Source organism: Ornithorhynchus anatinus, chromosome X1 (assembly GCF_004115215.2).
Source record: "Ornithorhynchus anatinus isolate Pmale09 chromosome X1, mOrnAna1.pri.v4, whole genome shotgun sequence".
In the NCBI taxonomy this organism is placed as follows: domain Eukaryota; kingdom Metazoa; phylum Chordata; class Mammalia; order Monotremata; family Ornithorhynchidae; genus Ornithorhynchus; species Ornithorhynchus anatinus.
The window spans coordinates 97,968,372-97,988,957 of record NC_041749.1 but is presented as its reverse complement, the minus strand read 5'-3'; the positions used below and the strand labels follow the sequence as shown (position 1 = coordinate 97,988,957).

At 47.5% G+C, this 20,586-nt stretch overlaps 1 protein-coding gene across 2 annotated transcripts in view; it reads right to left on the bottom strand.

Moving 5' to 3' along the window:
• Positions 1–4,434: 4,434 nt before the first annotated feature.
• IL5RA (interleukin 5 receptor subunit alpha) overlaps positions 4,435–20,586 on the bottom strand; it is a 41,867-nt gene continuing 25,715 nt past the window's right edge. Inside the window, exons 8-10 of one of the 2 annotated variants that reach the window (XM_039910429.1) lie at positions 19,289–19,376; positions 11,814–11,898; positions 4,435–5,405 (exon numbers count right to left, since the gene is read on the bottom strand). In XM_039910429.1, the coding sequence (XP_039766363.1) occupies positions 5,382–5,405; positions 11,814–11,898; positions 19,289–19,376 (197 nt within the window). In that variant the 3' untranslated portion in view covers positions 4,435–5,381. Of the gene's footprint in view, positions 5,406–6,552; positions 7,665–11,813; positions 11,899–19,288; positions 19,377–20,586 lie in introns of those variants that run through there. The other variant, XM_029049901.2, reaches the window with a different exon arrangement.

The window sequence follows — 20,586 nt, the reverse complement described above, 5'->3', positions numbered from 1 at the left end:
GAGCAGAGCGTGCGGGGTGGGCGGTAGAAAGAGAGAAGGGAGGAGAGGTAGGAAGGGGCAAGGTGATGGAGAGCCTTGAAGCCTAGAGTGAGGAGTTTTTGTTTGGAGCGGAGGTCGATAGGCAACCACTGGAGTTGTTTAAGAAGGGGAGTGACATGCCCAGGTCGTTTCTGCAGGAAGATGAGCCGGGCAGCTGAGTGAAGAATAGACCGGAGCGGGGCGAGAGAGGAGGAAGGGAGGTCAGAGAGAAGGCTGACACAGTAGTCTAGCCGGGATATAACGAGAGCCCGTAATAGTAAGGTAGCCGTTTGGGTGGAGAGGAAAGGGCGGATCTTGGCGATATTGTAGAGGTGAAACCGGCAGGTCTCGGTAACGGATAGGATGTGTGGGGTGAACGAGAGGGACGAGTCAAGGATGACACCGAGATTGCGGGCCTGTGGGACGGGAAGGATGGTCGTGCCATCCACGGTGATGGAGAAGTCTGGGAGCGGACCGGGTTTGGGAGGGAAGATGAGGAGCTCAGTCTTGCTCATGTTGAGTTTTAGGTGGCGGGCCGACATCCAGGTGGAGACGTCCCGGAGGCAGGAGGAGATGCGAGCCTGAAGGGAGGGGGAGAGGACAGGGGCGGAGATGTAGATCTGCGTGTCATCTGCGTAGAGATGGTAGTCAAAGCCGTGAGAGCGGATGAGTTCACCGAGGGAGTGAGTGTAAATGGAGAACAGAAGAGGGCCAAGAACTGACCCTTGAGGAACTCCAACAGTTAAAGGATGGGAGGGGGAGGAGGCTCCAGCGTAGGAGACCGAGAATGATCGGCCAGAGAGGTAAGAGGAGAACCAGGAGAGGACAGAGTCCGTGAAGCCAAGGTGAGATAAGGTATGGAGGAGGAGGGGATGGTCGACAGTGTCAAAGGCAGCAGAGAGGTCAAGGAGGATCAGAATGGAGTAGGAGCCATTGGATTTGGCAAGAAGGAGGTCATGGGTGACCTTAGAGAGAGCAGTCTCGGTAGAGTGGAGGGGACGGAAGCCAGATTGGAGGGGGTCTAGGAGAGAATGGGAGTTAAGGAATTCTAGGCATCGATTGTAGACGACTCGTATGAATAAGAATATGAATACTCGTATGAATAAGAATATGAATAAGAATAAAAATACTCATAAGAATATGTACATAGGTGCTGTGGGGCTGGGGTATCAACAAGTTTTAAAGGGTACAGACCCAAATGGGGCTCACCGTCTTAATCCCCATTTTACAGATGAGGGAACTGAGGCACAGAGAACTGAAGTGACTTAAATTGTGGTATTTGTTTGTTAAGCGCTTACTATGTGCAAAGCACTGTTCTAAGCGCTGGGGGATACAAGGTGATCAGGTTGTCCCATGTGGGGCTCACAGTTTTTTAATCCCCATTTGACAGATGAGGTAACAGAGGCACAGAGAAGTTAAGTGACTTGCCCAAGGTCATACAGCTGACTAGCGGTGGAGCCGGGATTAGAACCCGTGACCTCTGACTCCCAAGCCCACGCTCTTTCCACTGAGCCACGCTGCTTCTCTAAATTGTCCAAGGTCACATAGGCAGGTGGTGGAGCCGGGACTAGAACCCAGGTCCTTCTGACTCCTAGGCCCGTGCTCTAACCACTCACTGTGCCCTGCTGCTGGTTAGTCAGGAAAATGAAGCTGAGAGGGGATGTGAAGAATTTGGACAGAGTCAACACGGAATTATAGTTCCCCCAATCCCATAAGACCAGGACTTTGGGGCACCCATTAAATATGAAGATGGTAGAGTCAAAGCAAATTGAACACTTCTTCACACATTGAGGGGTCACCATATGGAATTCATCAGCACAGAAAGTTGACTTGAATGAATGAATGAGCATGTAGTCCAGACTTGGTTACTAGATGGAAATTTAGGGGTAGAAGCTGGTTTATCTGTAACCATCAGGAGTTATGTCAAGTAGAATAGCCATCACCTGTTCCTCCAAGAATCCTGTGAAACTTCAGTTAAAGACAGAAAACTCAGCTGGATGGACCATTGTTTATTTTGGTTTGGTTTTTTGTTTTTACAGTATTTGTTAAACATTTACTGGGTGCCAGGCACTGTACTAAGCACTGGGTTAGATACAAGCTAATCAGGTTAGACGCAGTCCATGTCCCACGTGGGGCTCACAGTAGTAATGCCCATTTTACAGATGAGGCACCGAGAAGTTAAACAACTTGCCCAGGGTCACATAGGAGACAATTGGCAGAACTAGGATTAGAATCTAGGTCCTTTGACTCCCAGGCCCATGTTATTCCCACTAGGTCATGCTGCTTCCCTATTGTTCTGACAGTGGTATTCCTTATGTTCTTAGGCTCATATCTGGTTTTCTCAGGGCTTAAATTAAGCAATTTAGCTCTGACACTATTTTAAGAAATGTGTGTGGTGGTCTGGTTATATAATGAGAGTGGAGTGTGGAAATGCAATCTTGGTACTAAAGCGGGATCAATACTTTTGTTTTCACCGGTAAAGCTCTGGACTTTCTTATAAAGTAAATGTCAAAAAGCAGGAAATAAATGCAAAAGAAATCCATTCAGGTTTCATTTGAAGGCCTACTTCATCAAACTCTTTCATGTCTGCTATTGTGTTTTAAGTCCCCACTATACTTAAATTCATTGAGGCCATCAAAAGAGGACTCTTGGGGGAAAACAATGTTTTCAGTAACCTGTCTGGCACTACCATCTTTTGGAGTCAAAAATCAAAGTAAATAGGTATGAAAGTGAAGAATATTTTTCACAGGGAAGTTTTCTGGGCAAGTTCAGATATGCTTTCACTACAAGATTCACAGGAGATAGACACAAAACTTGTTATAGTCACCTGACTAACAATTATGTCTTGATATCAACACTTAGTTATTTTCTAATCAGGCCCTTCCTCAGGTTTACATGTGACGGTATATGTCTAATACTGTATGTGATTACTTATTCGTTCTGCCATATTTCTACCTTTTCTTTAACAAATTAGTATCTGGAATTTTTCATTCCCCCAACAGATGGTTTTGATGTATATTTGCCTCACCATTCATTTTCCTTTAAACAAGGACTTTTTTTCTCCTATATACTTCTGTTCCTCTCCACTATATACATAAGCCTTAGGGCCTTTTAAATCACAAGTGTCCACGCCCAACCCCAAGAGTAGCACTAAGAAAGCCCTCAGCTATAAAGAAGGCAGCAACCAAATTAACTCTGGACTACATACAACACAGTGCCATAAATCCCAGTTCCCTATAGAGACTGTTTGGAACAGAGTTTTTTGTTGACTTAGTAGTTTTTGCTGGGTAGAACTCTGTAAAACTGTTCATCCTTCCTCACACTCTCAGGCTTCTGCTTGTCCTAGTAGAAATGAACTGAGACCCAAATCTCAGGTTCATTTCCCATTCAACAGATCTAGCACTCTCCGTGATGATATCATCCATTTCCTGACGTGTTTGTCTCCTAGAACCAGAATCTTTGAGCTCTGATGAAGATCCCAATGTACTGACAAGAGCACAGGCTTGGGAGTCAGAGGACGTGGGTTCTAATCCAGGCTCCACAGCTCGTATGCTGGGTAACCTTGGGCAAGCCGCTTAACTTCTCTGTGCCTCAGTTACCTCACCTGTAAAGTGGGGATTAAGACTGAGCCCCACGTGGGACTACCTGATTACCTTGTATCTACCCCAGTGCTTAGAACAGTGTTTGGCACATAGTAAGCACAGAACAAATACTATAATTATTATTTTTATTATCTTTCTCACTGCCAATCCCTCACCCATGTCTTTCCTCTGTCCTGGAACTCCCTCCCCCTTCATATCTGGCAGATTACCACTCTCCCCACCTTCAAAGCCTTATTAAAGATCACATATTCCCCAACTAAGCCCTCATTTTTCCCCTACTCCTTCTCCCTTCTGCATCACCAATGCACTTGGATCTGTGCTCTTTAAGCACTTGTTATTCACCCCACCCTCAGCCCCACAGCACTTATGTACATGGCTGCAATTTATTTTAATTCACTTATGTTCATGGCTGTAATTTATTTTAATTTACTTATGTACATGGCTGTAATTTATTTTATTGGGAAGCAGCATGGTGAAGTGGATACAGCATGGGCCAGGGAGTCAGAAGTTCATGGGTTCTAATCCCAGTTCCCCCACTTATCTGCTGTGTGATCTTGGGCATGTCACTTCACTTCTCCGTGCTTCAATTACCTCATCTGTAAAATGGGGCTTGAGACTGTGAACCCCATGTGGGACTGCGTCCAACGTGATTTGTTTGTATCCATCCCAGCGCTTAGTACAGTGCCTTGTACCTAGTAAGTGCTGAAAAATGGCCATTATTATTATTACTATTATTACTTTCTCCCCCTCTAAACTGTAAACTCCTTATGGGCAGTGAACAGGTCTGTCAACTCTGCTGTATTGCATTCTCCCAAGCGCTTCGTACAGTTCTCTGCCCACAGTAAGTGCTCTATAAATACCACTGATTGAAAGCAATCTTCACCTGAAGCACCAATACTCACTGTTGATTAGATTATATCTGGAAAGCAAGAAAATGAAACCACTAGCGTTTAGAATGAAGTATGTCCTTGGCAGGTCCATGCCTAAGTCATAGTGAAACAGGGCATCCTCACCTTCCCAGACCCTGTGTAAATCTTCTTTGCAAGCAGCTGCAGAAGCTGGTGGATTCAAGGGTCTAAGAGAGCCCCACACTGGCTGATGTATCCTGGCCCTGTACTCCCTTAGCGATAACACTGATACTAGGACAGTATTTCTCAGAATGTAGCTCATGAGGGACTGTCAAGCAGCCCAGGATACATGCCCACCACACCACTCCTGCACGCCGGGAGACCATCACCTTTGGAGGGGAGTGTGCCTTTTGCTTCTCAGCTTTTTAGCTGAAAAAACACACCCTGTCAAATGCTGCCAGTGATATTTTTACACTGGGCCTGCTGCCGCTTGCTCTGTTTCGTGAACTGTCTGTCACACTTGGGCAAGCGTTAACCGTGGGTGGGCTGATACAATTTCTTTTATGTCATGACCCTCTGGAGTGATCCAAGGGGACTTAGCCTCTCCAAGGGGCTCTTCAGATTGAAGAGGTATTCTTCCAAAAATACCACTGTCCTAAGTGATAATATTTTCCAAGCACATCTCCTGGTTTCCTTTCCAATATTTTGCCTTGGCTGTAGATGTTCTGTTCATCGATTAGCAGGATGAAATACCACGCTGACGTTTGTCCCGAGTATGCCCTCTCAGAGACGTCATCAGAAACTGGAATATAAATCTGTATTGATTGAGGAGCCTCTAAGTAGAGTTCTTTTCATGGGGTCTGAACTTTCAGCCTCTAAGATCACAGGGACTGTGACACACATCCCGACTGCATCAAAACTTCAGAATTTCTCCATTCTGAAAGTTAAGAACGAAATCAGAGGTCAGCAAGTTTTAAACTGCTGGTCATTATACCTAAGGCCATTATTGCACATCTAGGATATTGAGCCTAAACCAATGGCTTATGACCTTTGATATGACAGCAGAATACTTGAAAAACAAAATGATGCACACGTCGAAGCTGGCTTAACCATCACTTTGTGTTTTTTCATTCAGAGATGGATATCTTTTCCTAACCAACTCAGTTGGCCTCCTCTAGACTCTACGTTCGTTATGGTCAGGGAATGTATCTGCTCATTGTTATATTGTACTCTTCCAAATGCTCAATAAATATGATTGACTGACTGTCCTTGAGTAAAATCAATTGATGGTATTTGAGTGCTTTCTGGGTACAGAGCATTGTACTAAGTGCTTAAGAGAGTGCAGTACAACAGAGTTAGAGGATGTTATATCTGTAATTATATCTATATAATTATATCTGCAATTTTATTTATTTGTATTTACATCTGTCTCCCCTCCTCTAGACTGTGAGCTCGTTGCGGACAGGGAATGTCCCTGTTTATTGTTGTATTGTACTTTCCCAAGCACTTAGAGTGTTCTGCACACAGTAAGAGCTTAATAAATAGGATTGAATAAATTAATTCTCCCCTCCCAGCCCCATAGGATTTATGTACATATCTGTGATTTATTTATTAATGTGTGTCTCCCCCTCTAGACTGTAAACTCACTGCGGGCAGGGAATGTGCCCGTTTATTGTTATATTGTACTCTCCCAAGTGCTTAGTACAGTGCACTGCACACAGGAAGTGTTCAGTAAATATGATTGATTGAATGAATATTCCCTGTCCACAATGCGCCTACAGTCTAGAGGATGAGCCACTACCTAATCACAAAGCTCCAAACCTTAAGATTCTCCTCTAGTCTGTAAGCTAGACTGTAAGAGGGCAGGGGACGTGTCTGTTGTATTGTACTCTCCCAAGTGTTTAGTACATTGCTCTGCACACAGTAAGTGCTAGCAATGAATGATTGATTTGTGCTCATAAAATAAATCCCAGTATGGAGGCTTGCAAAGGCTGCCATTTGGTGGGTCACCAGATATTTGTTAGAGTAATGAAGCACTGGATAATACAGTCTTTTAAGAAAATCTTTGTTTATTTGATGTGAGGTAGTATTTTAGCAATAGTCAAACCAAAAAATAGGTAGACACCTTGAATATAATGTCCCTTAGTTGGATTCTTCCCATTAAAACACTCATTCCCACTCAGGAATCTCTCTCTCTCGCACGCGCGCACATGCACACGCACACACATGCACCCCCCCCCCCATTTGTTTGAAGAAAACTCTCTTGAGAGTCAGGGCCAACATAAACCTGGGAAAAACTGGCTGCTCTGGATGACACTGTTAAGTGAAATTGCATGCATACGGACTATTTTGTGAAAGAGTGTTTTTCCCCAACAGCTGCCCCTCAACCTAGGTCCTTGGGCTCTGAGACCCCCAATTTACACTCTGCTACCACTCTGAACCAAATGTGGCAGCCATCTTTGGGAGGACTGGAAGTGGCCACCATCTTTGGAGATCAGGATTCAGTGGCCATCCCTGAGAGTTCCCTAAGTGCCGGCTATATTTGAGAACCGCAGTGGCACCACCCCTCTTGGGAGGCTCTGTGAGGGAACAACCCTTGTGGTTTCCTCCACTTCAAGGAGCCCCAAGGCACTGGCTCACCTCACTTACTGTTTGAAGCTGGCCTTGCTGAGATTCTAGGGATGGAAGGTTCACACTTTAATCTCACACTCCCATTCATGGTAGAATGTTTTGAGAGGACCTTAATAATCACAGTAATTTGCAGCTTTACCCTTCACTCTGAAATCTTTCTCTCACCTCTATAATTGCCAGAGTAGACTACTAAATCACTGTTTCTCCTAAACAAAAGAAATTTGCATGGAAAACCCCCTGCTCTTAACTAGAAATATTTTAAAAACACAAAAAAACTTCAGTCACTAATTGTCTTTTTGGCCATTTCTTGCTTGAAGAAATTTTCTTAAAATTTCACTTTTTAAAAGCAAGTGACATCTTTGGGTGTATTGCTGGGTAGCTAGTCAAATTCTATGTGAATTCTGAACACCTTTGAGCTAGGTGTCTGATGTGGCTTGAAGGACTATCATGTCCTTTCCCTTAGTGTAGTACAGTAAATTCAGAAGACAGAATCCTCAATGATATCAGAACCAGGATCTTCTACAAAACTTAAAACTTCAGTTTCTGTTTCACTGGTACAGGCTTTCTGAAAAGTAAACATAACTTTTAAGTAGCAATCTAAACAGACACCAACATTTAAAGAGAGAAACTCAAGATGGTCAATCCCAGTGTAGAATTTATCATTACCTAAACTGTAAACTCCTCTTTAGATGGTAAGGGAATGTGTCCACCAACCCTACTGTATTGTACTTTTCCCAGTAACTCTGCACACAGCAAGTGCTCAATAAATACCTAAATAAATAAAGGCTCTTATTTAAGGTTCTAAATGGAATGTCATTTTTGATGGAAAGAGAAATCATTCAGAATAGTTCAGTTTATGAGTTAGCATTGTTTGTCAGAAACTGAAATATTTGAAAGAACACTGGATCCATTTCATTCTGACACCCCTAAGTCTCTAAGAAAAATGAGCACCAGGAACAAACTAAAACACCTAAGTATTTAAATGCATTTGGCTTTTCTGAGCTGAATCCTGCAGGGCACCATAATCCTAAAAAGGATTCATTTTTGTGGGGGAACACAAAGTGAAACTGAAAATCTTTTCTAAAAAATCCCTTTGAACCATTCTTAGCTGGAGAATTCCAAGTACTAGATTTAGTTTTTTCACTTGATTATTTCTGCTTATTGCTGTAAAGTGAAACAAATGGTTTCAATAGGCCGGGTTTATAATAGCTACTCTGAACTGGAACTAGCAAAAACTTGCTTGACAAACTCATCCGCAGAGATCTCAGGTGACCAGGGTTATAAATAACAGTGCTTTGAAACAAGAAGACTCTATGAGCACTGAGCTGGACAAAGCCAGTTGTAATTAAAAACGGAAGGGGAAAAGAAAATGTTTCACAACCTATTCCCAGTGGACTGGTGTCTACATCGTTGAAGCCATTGCAATCTGCAGTAATTGGCCCCTTTGTTGACACTATTCGCAGCGGCACCATGTGGTTTGGAAAGTTACCCTGTGAGATGATCCTTCCATAGCACACTGGAAGCCCAAGAGAAGAGACTTGGGAAGCGGGGGAACGAAGTGTGTTGGGAAGTTTGAATTGCCTCTGCCACTTTTCCTCTGGCTACAGAATTTCAGCTTTCAGAGCCTCCTGATAGCAAACACCTCATATAATTTCTCCATTTGAAATGTTTAAATGGGGAACCGCAACGCGAAAGGAACCTTCTATGAATAGTATAAGATTACCGGGAGAGCAGAGATTTACTTAGCTCTTACACTATTAGCTATTTTGCTTATTCTAAAATAGGTTTGTTATTACCAAAAGCCTGGTTATTTTCCACAGATGCTTTTACTTTAATTAAAAACAAACTGCATGCTTATAAAAAATCTTCTTAGTCAATTTCTTTCGCTAGACTGTGGAATATCACAGGAATACTTTTTTTTCCCCTGTTGGGAAATTAGAATCAAGCAGTAGAATGTTCTATTAAGAGCAAAAAAATGAATTTAGTCTATGCTGAATAAATCAAACCTACTCCTTAAGTAAATGAGGATTTTAAATGTATTTGAGAATTAAGGTTAACTGATGGCTTCTCGGAAAGTGTTGTAACGTATTAGTCTATTTTAACAGAGCTTCACTAGCAAAGTAAAACAAGAGAATTCAGAGAACTCAGGAGAAAGGGAATTTTTTGCAAGAATGAGCTAAATGGTTGCTTCATGTCTCTGTCCTGTTTTGCTGGAGGAGACCTAGAATGTCAGATTATAATAGGAAATGCAAAGCACATGCAGGCACTACAGAAGAGTCCAGTGTCGGCAAATTGGCATTCTGACTTAGTTGGCAAAAATCTTTTCTGACAAATTGGAGCTGGGTATGGAGGTGTGAGACCAAATCAGTAGCAGTGCTATGTCAGTGGCTGGATAAGGCTCTGGCTGCCTCCATCTCTGAGCCAAAGGGGCTGCCAACCCCAGGACATGGTGTAGTGGATAGAGCATGGGCCTGGGAGTCAGGACGTCATGGCTTCTATTCCTGGCTCTGCTGTGTGATCGTGGACAAGTCACTTCACTTCTCTATGCCTCTGTTACCTCATCAGTAAAATGGGGATTGAGACTGTGAGCCCCACATGGACAGGGACTGTGTCCAACTCAATTTGCTTGTATCCACCCCAGTGCTTAGTACAGTGCTTGGCACAGAGTAAGCACTTAAATACCATTATTATTATTATTACTCAAATAATTTATCTTCTGCTCCTCCCCTCCACAAGACATATCATCCCTAACCACCACACCTGTATACTCACAATCACCTGTGGCACTTATGTACCTATCTTCCATACCTTTCTATTTTGTCACTCACTCATATTACAGATCCACTTCTTTTTCCTCCTGTCTGTAAAGTACTTCAGTGTCTGCCTCCCCTGCTAGATTGTAAACTCCTTGGGGGAAGGGATTGTGTCTACTAACTCTGTTATACTGTCCCAAATACTTGAAGAGTTCTGCCTATTGCAGACATTCAATAAATACTATTGTTTAATTACCCAATTGATCAGTGTTCTCTATTTCTCCTCTTTCCACCAGTTCTAGTCTCCATTACCTTCATATCTTTACCACAGGGCTTGCATGCATCAAGGCAATAAAATGACCATGTCAGTCTCTTCCTTAGGTGTCGAGAGTTATATATCAGGGAGGTCAAAATGCCAAACTGATATGCAGATATCACTGTGTCCCTCCTTGTGGTTTGAGATCACTTTATCAAACAATCCATCAATCAATGGTACTTATTGAGCACTTAGTATGTGAAGAGCACTGTACTAAGCACTTGGGAGAGCATAATGCAACAGAATTAGGACCTAGTACAGTGACTGATTGATTGATTTCAGATCCAAGTGCAAGGGCAACACTGAAGGGAGTGGGAGAAGAGGAAATGAGGGCTTAGGGAAGGCGTCTTAGAGGAGATGTGCCTTGAATAAGGCTTTGAAGGTGAGGGTGGGGAGAGTGATGATCTGTCAGATAGGAAGAGGGAGGGCTTTCCAGGCCAGAGGGAGGATGTGGGCGAGAGGTCAGCGGAGAGATAGATGAGATCAAGGTACAGCGAGTAGGTTGGCATTAGACAAGCGAAGAGTGCGGGCTGGATTGTAGCAGGAGAGCAGTGAGGTAAGATAGGAGGGAACAAGGTGATTGAGTGCTATAAAGCCACTGGTTAGGAGTTTCTGTTTCATGCAGAGGTGGAGGTTCTTGAGGAGTGGGGAGATGTGGACTGAACTTTTTTCTCCTGTAGACTGTAAATTCCTTGTGGGCCGGGAATGTGTCCATTAGCCTTGTTGAATTGTACTCTCCCATATGCTTAGCATTGGTTGACTGATTGATTGGTTGATTTGAAAAATGATCCAGGCAGCAGAGTGAAGTAAGTTCTGGAGCCGGGAGAGACAGGAGGCAGGGAGGTTGGTGAGAAGATTGATGCACCCTAGGATCCTTGGTCCGGAGATAACTCAAACTGGTCCAGACCACCGGAGTTTGCTTTCCGGTAGCCTGGACCACCCCACCAGGGTAGTTCCCTGCAGGACCAGTATTGATCTCCATCACAAATGTCTAGTTGCAACCACAGTATTTTCTTCTACTACCAAAAGAGAAATAGTGGGTTAAGGTGCCAGGCACTTTACTAAGCACTGTGGTAGATACAAGGTAATCAGGGTAGACAAAGTCCCTGTCTCACATGGAGCTCATATTCTAAAGTGGAGAGAGGAGGATTTAATCCCCATTTTAATAAAATTAATAATAATAATAATGGGATTTGTTAAGTGCTTATTATGTGCCGGGCACTGTTCTACATTTTACCATTTTACCGAGGAGGTAACTGAGGCACAGAGAAGTGAAGTGACTTGCCCAAGGTCACACAGCAGACATGTGGCAAAGCCCAGGTTCTCTGACTCCCAGGCCCGTGCTCTTTCCACTAGGCCTCTCTGCCTCCCTTAGTCCAGCTCTTTCCTGCTCCCAGCAGGTCACGCAAGATCAGTATCCAGGTCTTCAGAAAGCACATTTCACCACATGCACCACATGATGCATATGCCATTTTCCCCTTATGACTCTCTTAACAGCGACACAATAAACATGAGTCGGTGATGAAACCAAAACAATATCAACAACGTGATAGGAAAGACATAATGATCATAAAGGATCATCAACCAAAAAGAATTTCAAGTCAAGCTTTATCTAAAAACAACCCTGAAGGAGAATGATTTTTACCTCATAGATGTTGTTTAAAAAGAGATCTTCCATATTACTGTTTGGTGCTGGAACTGGTGGAAACAACTTGGTCCATAAATGACATCTGTAAATGGAGTACAGAACAAATATGGATAAATTTCCTCTGTTTTTCCAGTCCAGAATTCACATCTGAAAATGGCACTAACACTATTCCTCTAACTACAGTGAGCCCTTCTAGACTGTGAGCAAGTTGTTGGGTAGGGATTGTCTCTATCTGTTGCCGAATTGTACTTCCCAAGTGCTTAGTACAGTGCTCTGCACACAATAAGTGCTCAATAAATATGATTGAATGAATGAACTACCGTGGGGATGACATATTGCCCCCGTTTCCAGCCTAGCTCTTTAGCAGCCTTTTGGCCACCGACCGCCGACTTTAGCGGCTTTTTGGCCGCCGACCGCCGACTCATCCACGCCGAGACCACCCCCCCTCTCCCGGGAAGCTGAGCCTTGTCATCGCCCGGAGCCTTGGAGCCATTACCGCATGGGCCCGGGATCTCTGCTCCCCTGGGGCTGAATCGACCACCACATGGACTCGGGAGCTCTCCTCCCAGGCGGTGGTTCCTTGGGCTGCCTGCCCCCCGTTTCCAGCCTAGCTCTTTAGCAGCCTTTTGGCCACCGACCGCCGACTTTAGCGGCTTTTGGCCGCCGACCACCGACTCATCCACGCCGAGACCACCCCCCCTCTCCCGGGAAACTGAGCCTTGTCATCGCCCGGAGCCTTGGAGCCATTACCACGTGGGCCCGGGATCTCTGCTCCCCTGGGGGTAAGTCTCAGACCGCCGGGCCCCCTCTTCCCAGCCGAATCGACCACCACATGGACTCTGGAGCTCTCCTCCCAGGCGGTGGTTCCTTGGGCTGCCTGCCCCCGTTTCCAGCCTAGCTCTTTAGCAGCCTTTTGGCCACCGACCGCCGACTTTAGCGGCTTTTTGGCCGCCGACCGCCTACTCATCCACGCCGAGACCACCCCCCCTCTCCCGGGAAGCTGAGCCTTGTCATCGCCCGGACCCTTGGAGCCATTACCTCGTGGGCTCGGGATCTCTGCTCCCCTGAGGCGCAGCCTCGGCCCACCCGGCCCCTGCCCCGATTCCCGACAAGCCCCCCTTCGCCTACCGCTCGCTGACTCATCTGCGCTTCCTCCGCCTCCACCGGGGAGCTGAGCCTCGGACCGTCCGGACCCGCGCCCGCCTCAGCCTTTCACAACCTGGATCTCCGCACCCCCGCTCGGGAACTCCGACACTACGGATCTTCGCCCCCACAGACCCCCAGCCACCAGCTTCCAGTCCACCCACCCCCCGCCGCTCAGGCCCGGGAACATTGCGCTCCCCTTCTCGATCCTGGGGACATTGTGCTCCCCTTCTCGGCCCCAAGGACATTGTGTCCTCGGGGGACATTGTGTCCCCCTGCTCGGGCCCGGGGACATTGTGCTCCCCAACCGCTCCCCCACTCCGCCCGAGGCGGCCATTTTGGGAAGCCCCCACTCTGCCTGAGGCGGCCATTTTGGGAAGGCCTCACTCCCTCTTCCCTCTTGAGGTGATTCATCTCTCCCGCCCCCACCCCAGGCGACGACGTCCTTGTTCTCACCATGTTACCTTGCCTTAGCCGCCGCCTACGGCCGCCACCCACCCCGGACAACCTCAGGGCCCCCCCGCCGCCACAGGGTTATTTGGTCATGAGCTCTGGGACTCTCTCGGCCGCTGGCCGCTTGACTTGGAGTCTGATCGGGTAGGGTCGGCTCGTCCCCCGACCCTGGTCATCGCCTGCTTATTAACACTATTGTAGTGTGCCTTACTGTAGCATTTTGCTATATTTGCGATCTCGCTTTTTATTGTTTATTGTCGTCAGATTTTGAATTTGATCAGGTCGCCCCTTAATCGAGTCTACCCCCGACCCTGGTCATCACCCCTTTTATTAACACGACTATATTGTATCATACTGTATCATGTTGCTATATTAGCACCACTGTATTGTATCATATTGTATCATGTTGCTATATTACCGATTTCGTTTATTACTGTTTATTGTTGTCAGTGCTGCCACCCACCTCTCTGGCCTCGCCATGTCCCTCCTCCCCCCCTCCCCCCTCCCGCCCCTTCCTATCCTCCCCTTCCCCTTCCCCTTCCCCTCTCTCGCTCAGCTCTTTCCCGCTCTCTCCTCTGTCTCCTCCCCCCCTCCTCTCTCCCGCCCTAGAACCCCACTTTACCAGCGCTACCCCTCTTCCCCCTCCCCCTACTCTTCCCCCCACCAAACCCCCTCTTCACCCCCTCCCCCCTTCTCTCTTCCCCACCCATGCCCCATCCCAGTCCTCTTGTCCCACCGCCACCCCTCATCCCCCTCTCCTCGTCCAGGGCCCCGCCACCTCCTTCCCATCCAAACCCTCCCCTCCCCCCACCCTTCCCCCCCTCCTCCCCTTGCACCCACAGCTACTTTCAAGTGTGGCCTCTGGAATCCCCGCTCTATTACAGGCAAGCTACCTTTCATCCATGACCTTTTCCTCTCCCGCTCTCTCCTCCTCCTCCTCGCCCTTTCAGAAACGTGGCTCTCTCCCGAAGACACGGTCTCCGCCGCCGCTCTCTCCAGCGGAGGCCTCTCCTTCTCCCACTCCCCCAGACTCACCGGTAAGGGAGGAGGCGTCGGCTTCCTCCTCTCGCCCCGATGCCGCTTCCGCACTATCCCTCCTCCCCCCTCCCTCTCCTTCCCCTCCTTCGAAGCCCATATCATTCGCCTCTACCACCCACTCCAGTTACTTGTCGCCGTCATCTACCGCCCTCCCGGTCCCACCTCCGACTTCTTCAACCACCTTGACCCCTTTCTCACCTTCCTCCTCTCCTTCTCTCTGCCCACTCTGATCCTTGGAGACTTCAACATCCATACGGATGTACCCGACGACTCCTCTGCCGCCCGCCTGCTATCCCTCCTCGACTCTGCCGACCTCCTCCTCCACCATACCGCGCCCACTCACCGACTCGGTCACACCCTCGATCTCGTCATCTCCTACCGCTGCACTATCTCCTCCCTCACCAACTCTGAAATCCCTCTCTCTGACCATAACCTTCTCACCTGCCTCATCTCTCACACTCCCTCCCCCTGCAAATCTTCGCTACTGCCCCACAGAGACCTCCGCTCTCTCGATCCCATCCGTCTTTCCAATAGCATCTCTCCTCACCTTGCCGCCCTGTCCTCTCTTCCCACTCTCGACGAGCGGGTCTCCGCTCTCAACTCCACCCTCTCTACTCATCTCGACTCTCTCGCCCCCCTTTCCCTCCGCCGCTATCGCTCCACTAACCCGCAGCCCTGGATCACCTCCTCCGTCCGCCTCCTACGCTCCTATGCTCGAGCTGCTGAGCGCTGCTGGCCAAAGTCCAAGCACCAAGCCGACCTCACACACTTCAAATTTATCCTTTCCTGCCTTAACTCTGCCCTCTCCTCCGCCAGGCAAAGCTTCTTCTCCTCCCTCATCGACACCCATGCCCGTCACCCCCGCCGATTGTTCCGGACCTTTAACTCTCTCCTTAGGCCCCCTGTTCCTCCCCCTCCCCCATCTCTCACCCCCAATGATCTGGCCACCTATTTCCTCACGAAAATCAACACGATCAGGTCTGAGCTCCCCAAAGTCACCCCTCCGCCTCTCCCCTCCCCCCCAACAACCCCCTCCCCTACTTTCCCATCCTTCCCTGCAGTATCCTCAGAGGAGATCTCCTCCCTCCTCGCAAGTGCCACCCCCTCCACCTGCGCCTCGGACCCCATTCCCTCTCACCTTCTTAAAACCATCGCCCCTGCCCTCCTCCCTTCCTTAACTTCTATTTTTAACCACTCAATCTCCAAGGGCTCCTTCCCCTCTGCCTTCAAACATGCCCACGTCTCCCCCATCCTAAAGAAACCCGCTCTTGACCCCACTTCCCCCTCCAGTTATCGTCCTATCTCCCTACTACCCTTCCTTTCCAAAATCTTAGAACGAGTCGTCTACAATCGATGCCTAGAATTCCTTAACTCCCATTCTCTCCTAGACCCCCTCCAATCTGGCTTCCGTCCCCTCCACTCTACCGAGACTGCTCTCTCTAAGGTCACCCATGACCTCCTTCTTGCCAAATCCAATGGCTCCTACTCCATTCTGATCCTCCTTGACCTCTCTGCTGCCTTTGACACTGTCGACCATCCCCTCCTCCTCCATACCTTATCTCACCTTGGCTTCACGGACTCTGTCCTCTCCTGGTTCTCCTCTTACCTCTCTGGCCGATCATTCTCGGTCTCCTACGCTGGAGCCTCCTCCCCCTCCCATCCTTTAACTGTTGGAGTTCCTCAAGGGTCAGTTCTTGGCCCTCTTCTGTTCTCCATTTACACTCACTCCCTCGGTGAACTCATCCGCTCTCACGGCTTTGACTACCATCTCTACGCAGATGACACGCAGATCTACATCTCCGCCCCTGTCCTCTCCCCCTCCCTTCAGGCTCGCATCTCCTCCTGCCTCCGGGACGTCTCCACCTGGATGTCGGCCCGCCACCTAAAACTCAACATGAGCAAGACTGAGCTCCTCATCTTCCCTCCCAAGCCCGGTCCGCTCCCAGACTTCTCCATCACCGTGGATGGCACGACCATCCTTCCCGTCCCGCAGGCCCGCAATCTCGGTGTCATCCTTGACTCGTCCCTCTCGTTCACCCCACACATCCTATCCGTTACCGAGACCTGCCGGTTTCACCTCTACAATATCGCCAAGATCCGCCCTTTCCTCTCCACCCAAACGGCTACCTTACTATTACGGGCTCTCGTTATATCCCGGCTAGACTACTGTGTCAGCCTTCTCTCTGACCTCCCTTCCTCCTCTCTCGCCCCGCTCCGGTCTATTCTTCACTCCGCTGCCCGGCTCATCTTCCTGCAGAAACGATCTGGGCATGTCACTCCCCTTCTTAAACAACTCCAGTGGTTGCCTATCGACCTCCGCTCCAAACAAAAACTCCTCACTCTAGGCTTCAAGGCTCTCCATCACCTTGCCCCTTCCTACCTCTCCTCCCTTCTCTCTTTCTACCGCCCACCCCGCACGCTCCGCTCCTCTGCCGCCCACCTCCTCGCCGTCCCTCGGTCTCGCCTATCCCGCCGTCGACCCCTGGGTCACGTCCTCCCGCGGTCCTGGAACGCCCTCCCTCCTCACCTCCGCCAAACTGATTCTCTTTCCCTCTTCAAAACCTTACTTAAAAATCACCTCCTCCAAGAGGCGTTCCCAGACTGAGCTCCTCTTCCCCCTCTACTCCCTCTGCCATCCCCCCTTTACCTCTCCGCAGCTAAAGCCTCATTTTCCCCTTTTCCCTCTGCTCCTCCACCTCTCCCTTCCCATCCCCACAGCACTGTACTCGTCCGCTCAACTGTATATATTTTCGTTACCCTATTTATTTTGTTAATGAATTGTACATCGCCTTGATTCTATTTAGTTGCCAGTGTTTTTACGAGATGTTCTTCCCCTTGACGCTGTTTAGCGCCATTGTTCTTGTCTGTCCGTCTCCCCCGATTAGACTGTAAGCCCGTCAAACGGCAGGGACTGTCTCTATCTGTTGCCGACTTGTTCATCCCAAGCGCTTAGTACAGTGCTCTGCACATATTTAGCGCTCAATAAATACTATTGAATGAATATATATCATATTAGAGAAGCAGCATGGCTCAGTGGAAAGAGCATGGGCCTGGGAGGCAGACGTCATGGGTTCTAATCCCGACTCTGTCACTTGTCACCTGTGTGACTTTGGGCAAGTCACTTAACTTCTCTGTGCCTCAGTGACCTCATCTGTAAGATGGGGATTAAGACCATGAGTCCCACGTGGAACAATCTGGTCACCTTGTATCCCCCCCACTGCTTAGAACAGTGCTTTGCACATAGTAAGCACTTAACAAACACCATCATTATTATTGTATAGATTGTTTTGTTTTAGGTATTTGAAGACCCTGGAATTACTCATCTTTTGACTCATCTCTCTCTTACAACCCACATATTCAGGTCTGTTACCAAATCCTGTCGGTATGTTTTTTTCCTCTGTAGACTGTAAGCTCCTTGTGTGCAAGGGACATGTCTACATATCTGTTGTGCTCTTCACACAGTAAGCACTCTCTAGATATGCTTGATTGACATTCCTTAAGTGCTTACTATGTGTCGAGCAGAATTCTAAAAGCTAGGATAGATAAAAGCTATTCAGGCCGGATACAGTCCCTATCCCACATGAGGCTCACAGTCAAGTGAGCGGGAGAACAAGTATTGAATCCCCATTTTGCAGTTGAGGAAACTGGGGCACAGAGAAGTGAAGTGATTTGCCTAAGATCATGTAGCAGGCAAGTGGTGGTGCCAGGATGAGAACCCAGGTCCTCAGATTCCCAGACCTGTGCTTTATCCACTAGGCCATGCTGCTTCCCACCCATGAACTGATAACCCTAAAGCACTTTGAACGATCGACCATCTCCAAGTGCAGAAATGTGAATACAGAAATCACCTGTGTGGGATGATGTGGAGAAGGAGACTATCCTAACTCTGGCTGAAAGATACTCATAACTGGCTAGCTGTTGATGAACTTTACATTTTTGGAAAACCTGGAGCAATCTAAAATGATAGTCATACTACTTGGCTATGTATACTGTGCCAGGAAGCAAAGATTGACTCAAGCAAACAACCATTCTGGAGCAGGATGGCTCAAAAGCCTAGCAATCAGCTAAAAGGAGATCATGGCACTGTTTGTGTTGTGATTTCCAGTCCAGTGGGTGGCCTAGCTGCTGTATCAGTCCCCCTGGCCTATAAAAAAGGCACATTCTGGTAGCTTAACAAAGGCCATTGAGGGTGGAAAGGAAATCAGCTAAACAATGAGATGGTGACTCAATCATTTAAGAGCCTTTATAGAAATTAACAGGCTATTAGCTGATTCAAGGACAGGTCTTAAATTGCTGAAAGCAGTTTCATTCTATGCCTGGTATTTACTACTGGGAGAACCAGCGTGGCTCAGTGGAAAGAGCATGGGCTTTGGAGTCAGGGCTCATGAGTTCAAATCCCAGCTCTGCCACTTGTCGGCTGTGTGACCGTGGGCAAGTCACTTAACTTCTCTGTGCCTCAGTTCCCTCATCTGTAAAATGGGGATGAAGACTGTGAGCCCCACGTGGGACAACCTGATTCCCCTATGTCTACCCCAGCGCTTAGAACAGTGCTCGGCACATAGTAAGCGCTTAACAAATACCAACATTATTATTACTCAGTGAATCTTGCAGCCAGAGCGCTATTGATTTTCTTCAGTTTAGGCAGCAGTCCAGAAAGATGCTACCGGAATCCTAGAATTTCTTGATAAGATTGCTTCTGAAAGACAGTGAGATTACCTGCTATAATTACTTGGCTGGCCTGTTGTACACAGCCCCTAAATATATTTCTAGAGGTTGGGGGTGAGTGGGGTACCAGAAAAAAGGCCAAGACCCACACCAAATAGCTTTAGTGTACTTACAATCGACATATGAGAGCGAGAACTAGCAAAATGACTCCCGAAAGCAGGCTCAAGAGCCATTCTCCTGGAATCCACTGCTCATCTTTTCCTAAAGGAGAAAAAGGGCAAATATATCGGTGATTGACAGTAAAAATGAAATTCAGAGGCGTTGATGAATAAAGCAATATTTGTGAGATTTGAGAACCACAATTCAAAAGTGTGAGCATAACAAATAATTGACACAAAGGCAATACTTATCGAGCTAATGTCCCAGTTTTTAAGCTACTTCCTAGGTTAAAATGGATACTTTAGGAGGATTTACAGGCCTCTATAATACCATATGGGACACTGCCAAAATAGTACCATAAATAGTACCCAAATTGTTCCCTAAAGACTCATAAGAGTTATCATGACTCCCAAAGATGTAAGCTTACAATCAACCAATGGTATTTATTGAGCACTTACTGTGGGCAGAGCACTTTACTATGTGCTTGAGAAAGTACAGTAGAGTTTAGAATACACGATCCCTGCCAACAATAAGCCTGCAGGGGAGCTTACAGTCTCCAAGGAATAATTCATGGTGCGGGTGATTCCAGTTCATTATTGGGTTATTCATGGGTCAGAATCTATGCCAAAATATGCAGTAATGGAATATATGGGAGTGCTAGTATTTATGGAGTGTCCACCTGCTGCAGTGAAGTGAATTAGGGGAGGCAGTTGGGTAGTGAAAGACTGCCAGTCTGGAAGATGAAAAACCTGGGTTCAAGTCCAAGCTGTCACTGGCCTGCTGTGTGACTGCAGGCAACACCCTTAACCTCCCTGCTCTTCCGTTTCCTCATCGTTAAAATGGGGATAATAATAGCAACCTTTCTACATACCTCCCTTGGAGAACTCATTCGCTTCCATGGCTTCTCTACATGGATGCATGATTCCCCTATTTACCTCTCCAGCCCTGACCATTCTCCTTCTCTGCAATTTCACATTTCCTCCTGCCTTCAGGACATCTCTACCTGGATGTCACGCAAACAGCTCAAACTAAGCGTATCCAAAACAGAATTCCTCATCTTCCCCCACCAAAACCCTATCCTGCCCTAGACTTTCCCATCACTGCACACAAAACCACCATCCTCCCTGCCACAAGCCCATAACGTTTGCACTATCCTCGATTCATCCCTCTCATTCAACCGGCATATTCAGGCTGTCACCAAATCCAGTCAGTTCTGCTTTCACAACATCTCTAGGATCCACTCCTTCCTTGCCGTCTAAATTGCTATCATGCTCATCCACAAAATATGTTGCGAGTTCTCCGACTCCCAGGC